Raw genomic sequence first — 12,592 nt, 5'->3', positions numbered from 1 at the left:
GAGGACGGAGCTGATGGCCGCCACCACCTGCCAGCTGCACAAGCTCTGCTGCAGCTGCGGAGGGAGGTGACTGTTGGGACCCCCTGGCCGAGGGAGCCACAGGAAAGATAATGACCCTCTGTCCCTATCTTCTCAGGTGGGGTGGCCCCCTGCTTGGATTGCCAGGTGACCTTCGTGAACCTCAAGTGCGACTCCTCCAGGAAGGGCAAAGGCCGCCGTGCCCGCAATCCCTCCAACAAGGAAGTGACCCGCATCACCTTGGAGTTTGAGGCAGAAATCAAACCAGAGGAGATCACAGGTAGGGAACAGGCCCGCGAGACCCGGTTTGCCCAGGGCGCACAGGGCTGGAGGGGAGTCCAGATGTGGGGGTGGGACTGGGGGCTAGGCTTTCCCAGGATGCACTGGGGCTGAACCCAGGGCCATGTAACAGGATCAGACAGTCCTTGAAGCACGTCTGCTCTGTGTGATTTGTCCTTTCCCGCCCCCAGGTCCGCAGGAAATGACAGATTGCATTGCCTGGGGGTGTTCTGTGGCTTGCTCAGACCACCTCCCTCTGGGCAGGCATCTGTCTCGCAAACCGCTGCCCCAGCCCACACTGACCGGCCCCTCATCGGTGGTCTGTTCAGGAGCTCACGATTCCCCTGAGCCATGGGATCTGACCCTCTTCCACGCCACCGGAGGGGCTCCAGTTAGATGGGGCTCACTGCTGGCCTAGGGTGGGGGAGTCCTGCCTACCCCTCCCTGTCCATGCTGCGGCTTTAACTAGCGCTTGCAGAGCCCTTACGGGAGCCGTGATGGGCACAAGAAGGTGATGGAGAGGACAGGAAGGGGACTTCACCTGGATACAGAGGGGACAGATACCCCAGCTGAGCTGCCGGTGGGGAGGGGGCATTGAGGTGGATCCCCCATCACCTGAAGGCACCACTTGGTTCTGTTAGTGCCCTGTGTCCTCTCTCCCACCCGGCCCCAGAGACTGAGGTCAGATCAGCTTCAGAGGCTGGGGCCACAGCCCGAGCGTGTACCTGCTGCCACCACCGAGTTATGTTGGTGACAAGAGGTGATGCTGGAAGGGACAGGGGATGGAGGGGCCCATTCTTCCCCCGCACCAACACATACATCATGCTAGTGGTTCTAAGGAGGCACCACGGCACAGCAGCCCATGAGGGGAGGCTGGGAGAGGGACCTGCTTTTCCTCTTCTCCACTCATTCCCACCCTCCCCACTTAACCATGCGATCCCTGGCCCTCTCCCCCCTAGCCAGCTGCAACATGAACTGCCTGCGGCAGCGGGTGGAGAAGAAGCTGAAGTCTGCGATCAAGGCCCTGAAGAAGTCCATCAACCAGGAGCGGTTCCTGATCCGCTTCGCGGGCATGGAGTACGAGGTGGCCCGGAAGCTGAGCATGGCCCTGGAGAGGCAGGAGAGCTGCGGGCCTGGGCAGCAGAGGGTGGGATCCAAGTGTGGTAAGAAAACAGCCGGGCTGCATCAGAGAGGCTGGCAGGGGCCTGGGGCCAAGTGAGCATTCAGCGGTGAGTCCCAAGTGCTGCATTGCAGCAACCAGGCACCTCTGCTTTAGCTGAGGTGGCAGGGGAGGTGACCACTGTCTGCCTTGGGAGCTATTCCTTTGTCACAGTTCGGGGCCTGGGACCCTGTGGGCCCTTGGGACCTGCAGTCAGAGCCAGGGGTAGCCTGATGGGGAGCTGCTTTCTACAGGTCACTAATGCGTCTGCCTCTCTCTCAGTTAGCTGCTCGCAGGGAACGTATTACCATGGTCAGATGGAGCAGTGTGTCCCCTGCCCTCCTGGGACCTACCAGGAGAAGGAAGGCCAGCTCTCTTGTGACCACTGCCCCAGAGGCGATGCTTACGGCCCAGCTGGAGCAACCAACGTAACCAGCTGTGCAGGTACAGTGCAGCACCAGCACGGTGTTGTTTCCTCTCCTCGGGGCACTGTACAACCTGGGGCTCACAGGGAGTCTCGGAGTCTCGGCAATGACTGCAGCTTCCATTCGGCTCTGGAGAGACGCCATGGAGACCTCCTGTGTATCGCAGCCACCCAGCACAGCCAGCTTCTGCAGACAGGTGTGAGGCGGACAAGCCCCTGCTCTCCCAAGCTCAAGGGTTACCAGACCAGGGTGGACTACAGATAGGCCCTTTGTGCTCTGCCTCGAGTCTCTGTTCAAAGCAGGACAGGAGAGAGGGAGGCATGGAAGTGCAGTGCTGAGGGACCTGCCCTCCCCCTTTCCCCAGTCTGCTTGGGGATACCATGCTGAGTTGTACCTACAGCAGGAACTTTTGAATCAAGTGGGGCTGGGGCTGTAAGAGCAAAACTGTGGGCTTGGGGGAGGAGTTGGTTCTTGGTGCTGTTTTATCAGAATTCCCAGAGTTCAAGGGAAAGATGGCAGAGCGGTGTGTGCTCTGAGTCTGTGCAGCACCTAGCACAGCGGGGGCCTGGGACATGGCTGAGGCTGTGAAGCAGAGCCACAGTACAGATATGACTTGAATAAATGGTTTCTCTTCTTCAGCGGTCACTGCGTAGCCCTATTGCAGTAGTGTTCCCAGGGAATTGCCAGGTCCCTGCCAGGGATCAGTGGGCCATGGAGCTGTCCTTCTATCAGGAGGATCCCAGAGCTCACTGGGGCTTTCAGGCCCTGGCTCTGTCCAGCCTGTGCAGCAGGAGCTGAGAAGGACTGACCCCGTTTCCCTTTGTTTCCTGCATGGACCTTAGGTCAGTGTCTCCCTGGGCAGCACTCAGTGGATGGCTTCAAGCCCTGCCAGCCATGTCCCCGGGGTTCCTACCAGCCCGAAGTGGGGCGGGCTCTGTGCTTCTCCTGTGGTGGAGGCCTGACCACTAAGCATGAGGGCGCCTTCTCTTTCCAGGACTGCGACACCAAAGGTATGTCTCAGCCAGCAGCTCCTTCTGCACCTGGGGGAGCCTCAAGAGAGAAGGAAACCAGGAGAGAACAGGGGGAAGCCCTGGGTGCCTGGGCAGTGCAATGGGCAGGTGTCTAGGACTGAGCCTGGGCCACTGTTGCTGTATCCCTGGACTGCATCAGTGGCTCCTCAGCTCTCTCAGCCCTGTAGGTGCCTGGGGGAGGCAAACCCCAGCCTCATTTCTTGCCCAGCTTCTCTCCACATCTTGGCCCTGCTTTCACCTCCATCACACTCTTCCCAAACCTGTCTGCAGCTTTTGCCACTTCCAGCCTCCCTCTTCATATCACCCACCCCTTCTCCTCCCCCCTCTGCCTTTCACAACAGCGCTCGGTATTGATCCACCTCCTGATGCCATGTGAACTGCTCCCTTGTGCAGGGCCAGACTGTAACATCTTTGAGAGGCTCCACATCTGTCACTGCCCTGCTCAATAGCTTCAGAAATTCACCAGCCTGGGTACAAAATCTGTCTGTCCAGGGTACGGTGCTGAGGCTAATGAGAGTCGACTGCAGACGCAGTATTTGCCAGGCTTCCATGAAGTTGTGTAGCTACACTGCTACCCCTTAGAGAGCACTCAGGCAGGAGCCTGAAAGGAGCCTGCAGTGTTGGTGGTCTGAAGCTGTGTAGGCCCTGGGGCCATTGCTGTGTTTATTAGGGTGAATAACAACAGTATGGAATAGCTGGGTGATTTCAGCCTGTATGACAAGGGACCATGGTTGGCAGAACCGTGCAGCTATTCATGACTATGTTGATGCTGTTTCTGTGCACCATGGTGATGAGGGAGGGCAGTTCCAAGTCCAGAGTTTGGCACATTTTGCGGTCTGGAGACAGACAGAGAAGAGCTACTTCAAAGAAAAGTCACACTGCAGTCTGCACGGCAGCACAGAGCGAGCCTAGGGGATCTTGGCATCAAAGGGATTGCTCTTCCCCTTGCCCCTTCAAGGGTGACCAGCTGTGAGCTGAGAAACAAGACCGGGGCGGGGGGTGCCTGTCCAGCTTTGCCACTGATTTGTTTCATGGCCTTGAAGCTGTCACCTAGTGTCTCCGTGGCAGTGTTCCCAGCAGTGTGACTTGCCTCCCCAAGGGAGGGGGAGGAGAGGAGTGGGAACTGGGAGCCAGCTGCTCTGTCAGTCAGTGTTTGCTTATCAAAAGTGCTGACTGGCTGAGCTCTGAGAGCTGCGCTCCCCACACCTGAGGCGACCTCCTTTTCTCCACTTCCGCAGTTCAGTGCTCCCCGGGCCACTACTACAACACGAGCGTCCATCGCTGCATCCGCTGCGCCGTGGGCACCTACCAGCCGGACTTCCGCCAGAACTACTGCATTGCCTGTCCGGGCAACACCACCACCGACTTCGATGGCTCCACCTCCGTGTCGCAGTGTAAAAGTATGCTCTGCGGGTGGCTGCAACATGGCTTCCCCATCCCCTCTGCATGCAGCTTGGTCTCTGTGGCCTCTCACCGATGTCTCGGTCCATCAGCGTCACTCACTGTCCGAAATGATTTTGATCTAGAATTTCCCTTGGTGTTTCTGGTTGGTCACCCAGGCACGTGCACACAGATAGTGGTGCACACACATCCAACCATATCTACACCTGTCTATGCACACGCATGCACATGTGTATTCCTGTGCATGGTTACAGCACACAGGCACCTGTTCAGTGCAGTGCTCTGCGAGACTGTGCACTCACTGCACACAGGTGCTGCACAGGTACACATAGCCATATGCACATCCCTATGTACACGCACACAAGTGGAATTTCCACTATTCCCTGAGGCAGGCGCAGTTTCCTGCCTACTGCCCTCCTGTCTCTGCTGCTCGTTCTCCTTTGGAGCTGATCCCTAGTGACCGCTGCTCCTTGTTGCCTTGCAGACCGCCAGTGCGGGGGAGAGCTGGGCGAGTACACTGGCTACATCGAGTCTCCAAACTATCCTGGGAACTACCCTGCCAACATTGAATGCACCTGGAACATCAACCCACCTCCAAAGCGCAAGATCCTCATCGTCGTCCCTGAGATCTTCCTCCCATCTGAAGACGAGTGTGGGGACGTTTTGGTCATGCGGAAAAACTGTAGGTAACCGATGGCTGCGTTGGGGCCATGCTGGGCAAGGGGGGTGTTAAGGCGATGGGAGCCACTGCCCCAGGCTGGCTGGGATGTGGAGACCTCTGGGAGCCGTGGAGCCCATTTGGGAGTGACACCAGGGATGGAGCAGGCTTGGGTGAAGCACACTGTGTCTCTGAAAAGCCAGCTTCCCCCCTGCCTGGGTGGAACGAAGTAAGTGGACTCAGAGTGAGGAAGGAGCCTGCCTCCCTGGGCTATGCCAAGTATCCTGACACAGAAATGAGAGTTTGGAGTCAGTGGATGGACCCACACTATTCACTGGCCTTGGGCTGGCTTTGCTGCTTATCTCCCTCCCTTCCCCACACTGCCACAAGGAGGTGAGCTGGGTGCAGGCCCAGTAGAGGACCGTGGCTGTGTATCACTTACAGTGCCTGGGCCAGCCAAGGGGGAGGTGGGATCAACCTGATCAGCACTGGGTCCACTGCAAACCCTGAGGTGGCTGGGCTGCCCTTCTGTCCTAGGGCATCACCAGGCTGCCCTGATAAGGATGGAGTGAGCCAAGAGCAGTTTGGGGGGAACAGGGAGGGGGTTGGAGCCCTGCTGTAGCTCTTGGGCTGATGAAATATCCTTCTGCCAGCAAGCTGGGCCTCAAGCCAGTGGGGGTCCCGTGGATCCTGGTGCACTGCATCCAGGTGCCGATGCTGTCGGACTCACGGCTTGGGAAAGGGCCCCAGTCCACATTATCAAGAGGGGCTGCTAGAGCCAGTGGCACTCAGCACCTCCAAACACCAGGTGCCATCCCCCAGGCACCTGCAGTCTGTGGCTGCTCCTGAAACCACTGGCTTTGATGGACCAGTGCCTGAACTGGAAGGGTAAGTTTCCCCTGATAGGAGAAACAGCACACGAGCTCCACAGATGGGCTCTGTTCATGGGCCCAAAGCCCTGTGGTCCCGTAGCATGGCCCTTGAAGACAGCAGAGGGTCAGGTGCCCCGGGGCAGACTCCCCCTGCCTTCAACATTTGAGCCAACCAAAGGCCATCCCTGGGTGTCTCTGTGGCTGAACGATTTCAGGCAACACATGCTCCTGTGCTGTTCCCCTTTTCAGCCTCCCCGTCCTCCATCACGACCTATGAGACATGCCAGACATACGAGAGGCCCATCGCCTTCACTGCCAGGTCCCGCAAACTGTGGATCAACTTCAAAACCAGCGAGGCCAACAGTGCCAAGGGCTTCCAGATCCCCTATGTCACCTATGACGGTACGAGGGGGACCCCGAAGCAGGGGTGCATGAGTGTGCATGTGCAAGGGAACAGCAGGGCAGGGGTCGGAGCATTGCACTGGATTGGCTCACGTGCATTCACGAGGGTTACCTCCCTCTTGGTAGATAGCCCTGGCCCCACACTAGCCACCTACTCAGCTCAGCAGCTGGTCCACAGCTTCTCCGGGCCTTAGGGCTCAGCGCCTGTCCCTGTGGCCGACTGTCTTGTCTCCAAAGCTTCCTGCCCTCACAGGTGTACTCCATCCTGCCCCTCACCTCGACCCAGTGGGCTCTTGTGACACTCAGCTCTAGAGCAATCCAGTTTGGTGCTTGAAACACCCAAGTCCAGACAGTCACTGAACACCTGCATTGTGCATCAGGGAACCCGGCATGGGGGGGGTCCATCCTCAGGCGTCTGCACAGTAGAAGGGGCTGGGGTTTGTGCTGGGACTGAGCATGTCGTAGCAACTTTTCAGCCCTTGTGATGGTGCCCTGGGACCAAACTAGCCGAGGGCTCCTTCCCCATGTTCTCTTGCTGACTTCCTGCCTCGGTCGGTCTTGCAGAGGACTATGAGCAGCTGGTGGAGGATATCGTACGGGACGGCAGGCTCTATGCCTCTGAAAACCATCAGGAAATCTTAAAGGTGAGACTCTTCCTGTGTGTCCAGGGCAGCCCCAGGCTGTGGGCAGAACCTGCTCTAACAAGGGAGAGACAAGGGTCTTGTGGCTGCAGCCTGAGACCAAGAATCTGGACTGCGGGTTCTGCCTCTGTCTCTGGGTGGTGCTGAACACATCACTTCGCCTTTTCCCCTTTGAATGACGTGTCTGCACAGTGGACATAGGTGCATCCTGGGATTTACAGGTAGGGAGACCAGTACTGATCACTGATTGACTGCTGGCTGATGTCAAGGTCCTTCAGCTGGTCATGTGCCCAGTCCCTGAGGCCAATTGGTCTGATCTCCCCATGTGCATCCCAACTCCTCTCTTCTTGCTTGTGTTTTTACTCTGGAACTGCTGGCTCCTACTGTGCTGAGGCAACCTTGGCTAGTGGTGAGAGCCTGGGCATAAGACATCTGCACTCCACTCTCCACCTGCCGCTGGGGCACTTGGTGACTTTGGACAAGTCCCTAAAATGTGCCTCGGTTTCCCCATCTGTAAACTAAAGGGTTTGGGATCCACAGCTGCAATAGCAGCTCCCCCTGACAGTGGGATCTCCTTTGGGACCACATGCAGCGGGCATTAGTGGGGGGCACCAGTGCCCAGCTAGGACCATGCAGCTCCTTGGTTTGTCTCCCTTGCAGGACAAGAAGCTGATCAAGGCCTTCTTCGATGTGCTGGCTCACCCGCAGAACTACTTCAAGTACACGGAGAAGCACAAGGAGATGTTGCCCCGCTCGTTCATCAAACTCCTCCGCTCCAAAGTCACCAGCTTCCTCAGGCCTTACAAATAGCCCCACGATGTGCCCCAGCCATGCCGGCCGCCCTGCAGCCAAGGAAACCCTCTTTTTACTTTTCTTTGAATTGTTTTTCCCCTAAACAGCTTTATAAACAAACAGAATCCCCGTCCTTCGCTATGCAGACGTCTGTAACAGTGACTCCTTCTTGGCTTGCTTTGAACCCATCTTTGGGGCAGCCCCACGCCCTGTTCCTTCAATGCCGGGGGAGACATCTCCCATCCCACAGGCGATGTTGCTTCTTGTTCCAAGCAACCTCTGCATTCAGAGGCAGCTGCAACCTGCTCCGTTTGATGAACCTCAAGTGCAGCTCTTCAGGCTGCTCTCCTGGTGGCCCTTTGGTTGCCCTTGGTGTTTTTTACACATCCGCACACAAGTCGCTCTCCATTCCTAGATGCCATCAACACATCCGCAGCTGCCTTCCCTCATGGGACCCGCATGGTATTTTTACTCCCACGGTGAGGCTTTCACGGCTGCAGCCAGACCTGTGCTGCTTCTCCAAGAACCGAGGGCAAAGGATGTCCCTAACTGCAGAAGGTAACACCTTTATTTATCGTAGCGTTGTGGCTCTAGAAAAACAAAGGAACACGTCTTCGCAGAGGGGATTGGGGAAACATCCATATGCTTAAAAAAATATTTAAAAACAAAAAAGGAATAAAGGACAGGACTGGGACGTACAACAGCAAGTAGCGACTGGCTGGTGGTTGCAATGGCGGTTCTGAGGGGTGGGAGATGTGTCTCCAGGGAGCCATGCTGGCTCTCTGTGTCTGAGGAAAGCATGGCCAAGCCACGTCTTTGCAGAACAATGTCTGGATGAACGGGAGAAAAAAAATGTAACGAGAAAACTTTTGGACAGATTCTTTTCCCTCCTACCTCCCCACCCCAGCTTAACACTTGTGCCAAGAGACCAGACTTTCTTACAAGCTCGGCCAAAGAGGAACTCGTCGACAGAAGAGCAAGTGATGTGAAGAGCAGGACTAAATGTTTGTGCACTAGGATTTCCTCCTTTCTACCTTTTTCATATGTATTAAGTGCAATCATTTGAGTCTTCTTTATATTATTTAGAGGGAAGTTTTTTCTACTAGAAACTCCAATATTTATACCTGCCTGAGAAATGAGAATGTGTGTTTGTAGCAAAAGAGCAAAACCAAGCCAAGTCTCCGATTCATGGTAAACCATCACGGTGACGTTTTCAGACCTTGGAATCTTTTCTTCTGGTCCCCAGGAAGTTCTTGTTTAAATCAAAAAGGCAAAGCCTTTTGGGGGAAATTAACTGCTTTTGGGGGGAAATCAATTGGATCTTCCCCAGGTAACTGGAAAACAGCATCTTGTTCCAGCTGCCCGTGCGGTCAGCGGTAGGTCTTCCCTAGTTAATGCATCAGTTTGCAGCATGGAGACAAGATCTCAGTATTCCTGCACCCTATATTTGGCACTGGCAATCCCTTACCTGAAGTACTGTGCCCAGTTTTGGGTACTGCACTTCAAGGAGGATGTGGACAAACAGTCCAGCAGAAAGCAACAGTAATGGTTAGAGGTCTGGGAAATGTGACTTATGAGGAAAAGATGAAAGAACTGGGATTATTTAGTCTGAAGAGAAGCCTGGGATGGGGATTTGATAACCATCTTCAAACACCTGAAGGGTGGTTATAAAGAGGACAGTGATAGACTATTCTCTGTGGCCACAGGGAGTAGGGCAACAAGCAAAAGTCTTAACTGGCAGCAAGGAAAATTTTGGCTGGATGTTAGGAAGAACTTTCTCACTCTGAGGGTGGGTAAGGATTGGAACAGACTGCCTAGAGAGGCTACAGACTCTCCATCCTTGGAAGTCTTTAAGAGCAGGTTAGACATAAAATTATCTAGGATATTTGAGATATGGGTGAGCAGAGACCTGGACCAGGTGACCTTCTTCTTCTGTCCCAAATCTTCTATGATTCTGTTTTTCCCCAGAGCCCCACAAACATCCTCTACTTGGTTTAGAAGATCGTCATCGTTAGGCGTAGTCATATCGAGGTTTATTTCTTCTGCAGATTTCCATGCATTGATTCCTCTCTCATTTACTGCAGTGCAAATCATCTAAAGTAACCGCAGAAGCTGATAAAGTTATAGCAGCATCAAAAATCTGAAAGGAAGAATACGGTTCTAAGCATAGCTAGATCACAGGACTAGAAAAGCTCAGATCCCATCCAGAAGAGGACAGAACTGATGTAGACAATCTCAAGGCAAAATTCCTACTGGATCTAACAGGAGCATTTTGTGAATGAAGAATGACAGAGTCAGAAAGAGAGGATATTCAGGACCCCCCTGAACAGCCATTCAAAGTTTGATCAACGTAGGTATAATGAACAGCGACAGGGCAAAGCTTTCTCAGACCTCCAGCAAATCCAGTCTTGGAAAGTCAGACTCTCCGAGCAGAAACAGCTGGAGGAAGATGCGCAGCACAGGTTCAGTTGACCGTCACTGAGTCCTGGGCTCCTGACTCTCCTAGGTGCTTTTAAAAATCTCCACTCAACAGCAAAGGCTTCTCAAACTGATCCAAAGTAGAGCTCATGCTGCGGCCTCCACCTGCCCTCATGTAGGTTCCTGAGGCCGATTTCCTACTGACATTCCAGTTCCCTGTCTCTGACTGCTTGTCTGATTTTCCCTGCCTAGTGTCTGGGGAATGCATAGATCCTCAGAGGCACCACTGCAAGCAGAGTATCAATATACATAATTATCTATTGATGCCTGCACTCTCCTGGCTGCGCAGTCTCTTGAGAGAGCAGCCAACGTGCCATTTCCCTTGCCCGCTGAGTGTCCATCTACACAGCCTAGTTCAACAGCTGCCTTCCAGCACTCATTGTCCAGTGTTTCACCCTGCGGCTTGGATTGGCACTGCCTGAATGAGGCCCAGTTCTGTGCCCTTGTGGCACTGAAGAGGCTGGCGCTTGCTCCTGGGTACCCTGTCATGCCAGATCTGCTCAGAGGAGCGGCAGCTGCAGGCTGAGAGTCTTGGCACCTTAGTGGTATCTGCAGCCGACTCTCCCTTCACAAAGGCATCCCTTGCGAGGCTCAGAGCTCCTTACTGCTCTCGTGTATCTGCAGAGCGTAGGTGCTGATAGGGGCACACCTACTTCCAGGTGTGGCTTAAAACAAGTCACAAAAAGCTGCTTGCCAGTGCCAACTTTGCGAGGACCCTTATTCCTTGCAAAAGTAACATTTACAGCACTTTGAATCCAAACACAGCAGCCTGCAGGCCAGCCATTGTGAGACCAGCCAGTCTAGCTTCTCCAGCCAGGCTAAGTAATATTAACAAGGACAGGTTGTCCAAGCTTATGGGGCTGGATTTTTCCGAAGCCTCTAGTTGTTCTGGGTGCCTGACCCGAGGCTTCAGACAGTACTAACCACCTGCCATCTGACAGTCAGGTCTCTGTCTCCTCCTGGACTTCCCAAATCAGGGGGAACTTGGGAAATCTGGGTGTAATTCAAGAGCCTTTTCTTGCAACCCCTGCTCTCAGGGTTAATCCCTTCAGGAGTTGTTCTTTTGAAGGCTACAGGCCACATGACTGGGCTCCAGCTTCTATCCTGGCACCTCCCTCTAAGCTGGCACCCAGGGGTGGCACCCTCTTCACTGCCCCCCATGTTAGGCTACTGCCTAGGTGTGATCCTGTACCACCCTGCTCAAGTCCCTGAAAAATATATGAACACTAACAAACACCAGCCAAGTCTTAGACTAAGGAACGGGAAGGCACCAAACAGGACCCAGCAAGTATTTGCATTGAAAGTTTTTCAGGGGCTTGAGTAGGATGGAAAAGGATCACTTAACATCCCCGTCTCCTGAGACACAGAACAGGTGGGGAATCTGGCCCTCAACCTTTAAGGCTACTGCTTGCTACCGCAGATAAGGACCTGGAAGTCTTTCCCCTTTATCTGTTGAGATGAGCTAACTGCAGTCACCTGCTTTCCTTTAGCCTTTGGACATCCATCCATGGTCATCCTGTATTATGCAGCTATCTGCTCTAGTGGGCAGATGAATTTTTGGTAGTCCAGTTTCTAGCACGTGGCCTAAATTTAGCACTCCCTTCAGAATCAACAGATGTCAAGTCGTGCTTCAAGTTTCTCTGCCCCAAGGCAAAAAAAGGAAAGGTTTGCAAGGCTGAAAACTGTCACCTCCTTTCTGATGCATTGAATGTTTCAACATAGTAAATATGACAAAGGTGTTTATTAAGGAAAAAAAGGACTATTTATATCTGCTTTTGGCAGTGGGCCACAATTTAGCATCTCCCGCAAAATGATTACGTGATGAAAAAGATGTAGTTCATAAAGTTATTTGCACTTGATTAAAAAAAAATGTATCTGAACTTTGTAAAAAGAAAATGTTTGCATTTTGTATTGTCTTTTTTTAATTATTAAATGGAATTTCTTGGTGTTGTGTTGATCTTTCAGAAATTGGTCGTGATGCTTCTTTCCAAGCTTTCTAGCAGAGGCACGTGAGAGCATTACCCATCTATTTTAATCCATGTCACTCCTCTAGCATCCCCTCCCATCAATTCACACCCACCAGGGACCCACACCCTGTACAAACTTTACTCAATCACAGCTGATCAGTTCCCAGTAAATAGGAAAAGGAAACCCACACAGTCTTGAGTTGTTACAGACATTTGATTTCCCCCGAAGTAATACACAGGTGTGGTGCAACTGGCTCTAACCATTAGTTATCGCAAAGGCTACTGGGATTGGGGCTTTAAAAGTCACTCCAGGAGGGTGGGTTTTGAGTCCCAGCTTTTACAAAAGTGTGGAGACAGAGGGCAGAGAAGTTAGACTGAAAAGGGAGCAAGATGGACCTTTGAGAAGAAAGATCCTCACACAGTAAGAACTTAGGTATAGTCTGCTACCCCCCTCCGTTAAGAGAAACTT

At 53.5% G+C, this 12,592-nt stretch overlaps 1 protein-coding gene across 6 annotated transcripts in view; it reads left to right on the top strand.

The window, feature by feature from the left end:
* The window catches only part of SCUBE3 (signal peptide, CUB domain and EGF like domain containing 3), a 93,432-nt gene extending 81,330 nt beyond the window's left edge, over nt 1-12,102 (top strand). For all 6 annotated transcript variants that reach the window (XM_019484878.2, XM_059717025.1, XM_019484877.2 and 3 more), the window contains 9 exons: nt 137-298; nt 1,257-1,460; nt 1,739-1,900; nt 2,724-2,891; nt 4,151-4,312; nt 4,798-4,995; nt 6,093-6,245; nt 6,810-6,889; nt 7,547-12,102. In XM_019484878.2, coding sequence (XP_019340423.1) covers nt 137-298; nt 1,257-1,460; nt 1,739-1,900; nt 2,724-2,891; nt 4,151-4,312; nt 4,798-4,995; nt 6,093-6,245; nt 6,810-6,889; nt 7,547-7,696 — 1,439 coding nt within the window. In that variant the 3' untranslated portion in view covers nt 7,697-12,102. The remainder of the gene's footprint in view (nt 1-136; nt 299-1,256; nt 1,461-1,738; nt 1,901-2,723; nt 2,892-4,150; nt 4,313-4,797; nt 4,996-6,092; nt 6,246-6,809; nt 6,890-7,546) is intronic.
* The last annotated feature ends 490 nt before the right edge of the window (nt 12,103-12,592 follow it).

Source organism: Alligator mississippiensis, chromosome 14 (genome assembly GCF_030867095.1).
Source record: "Alligator mississippiensis isolate rAllMis1 chromosome 14, rAllMis1, whole genome shotgun sequence".
NCBI classification, from domain to species: domain Eukaryota; kingdom Metazoa; phylum Chordata; order Crocodylia; family Alligatoridae; genus Alligator; species Alligator mississippiensis.
Note: the sequence above shows the minus strand (reverse complement) of the source record. Positions and strands in the feature narration are given on the sequence as shown.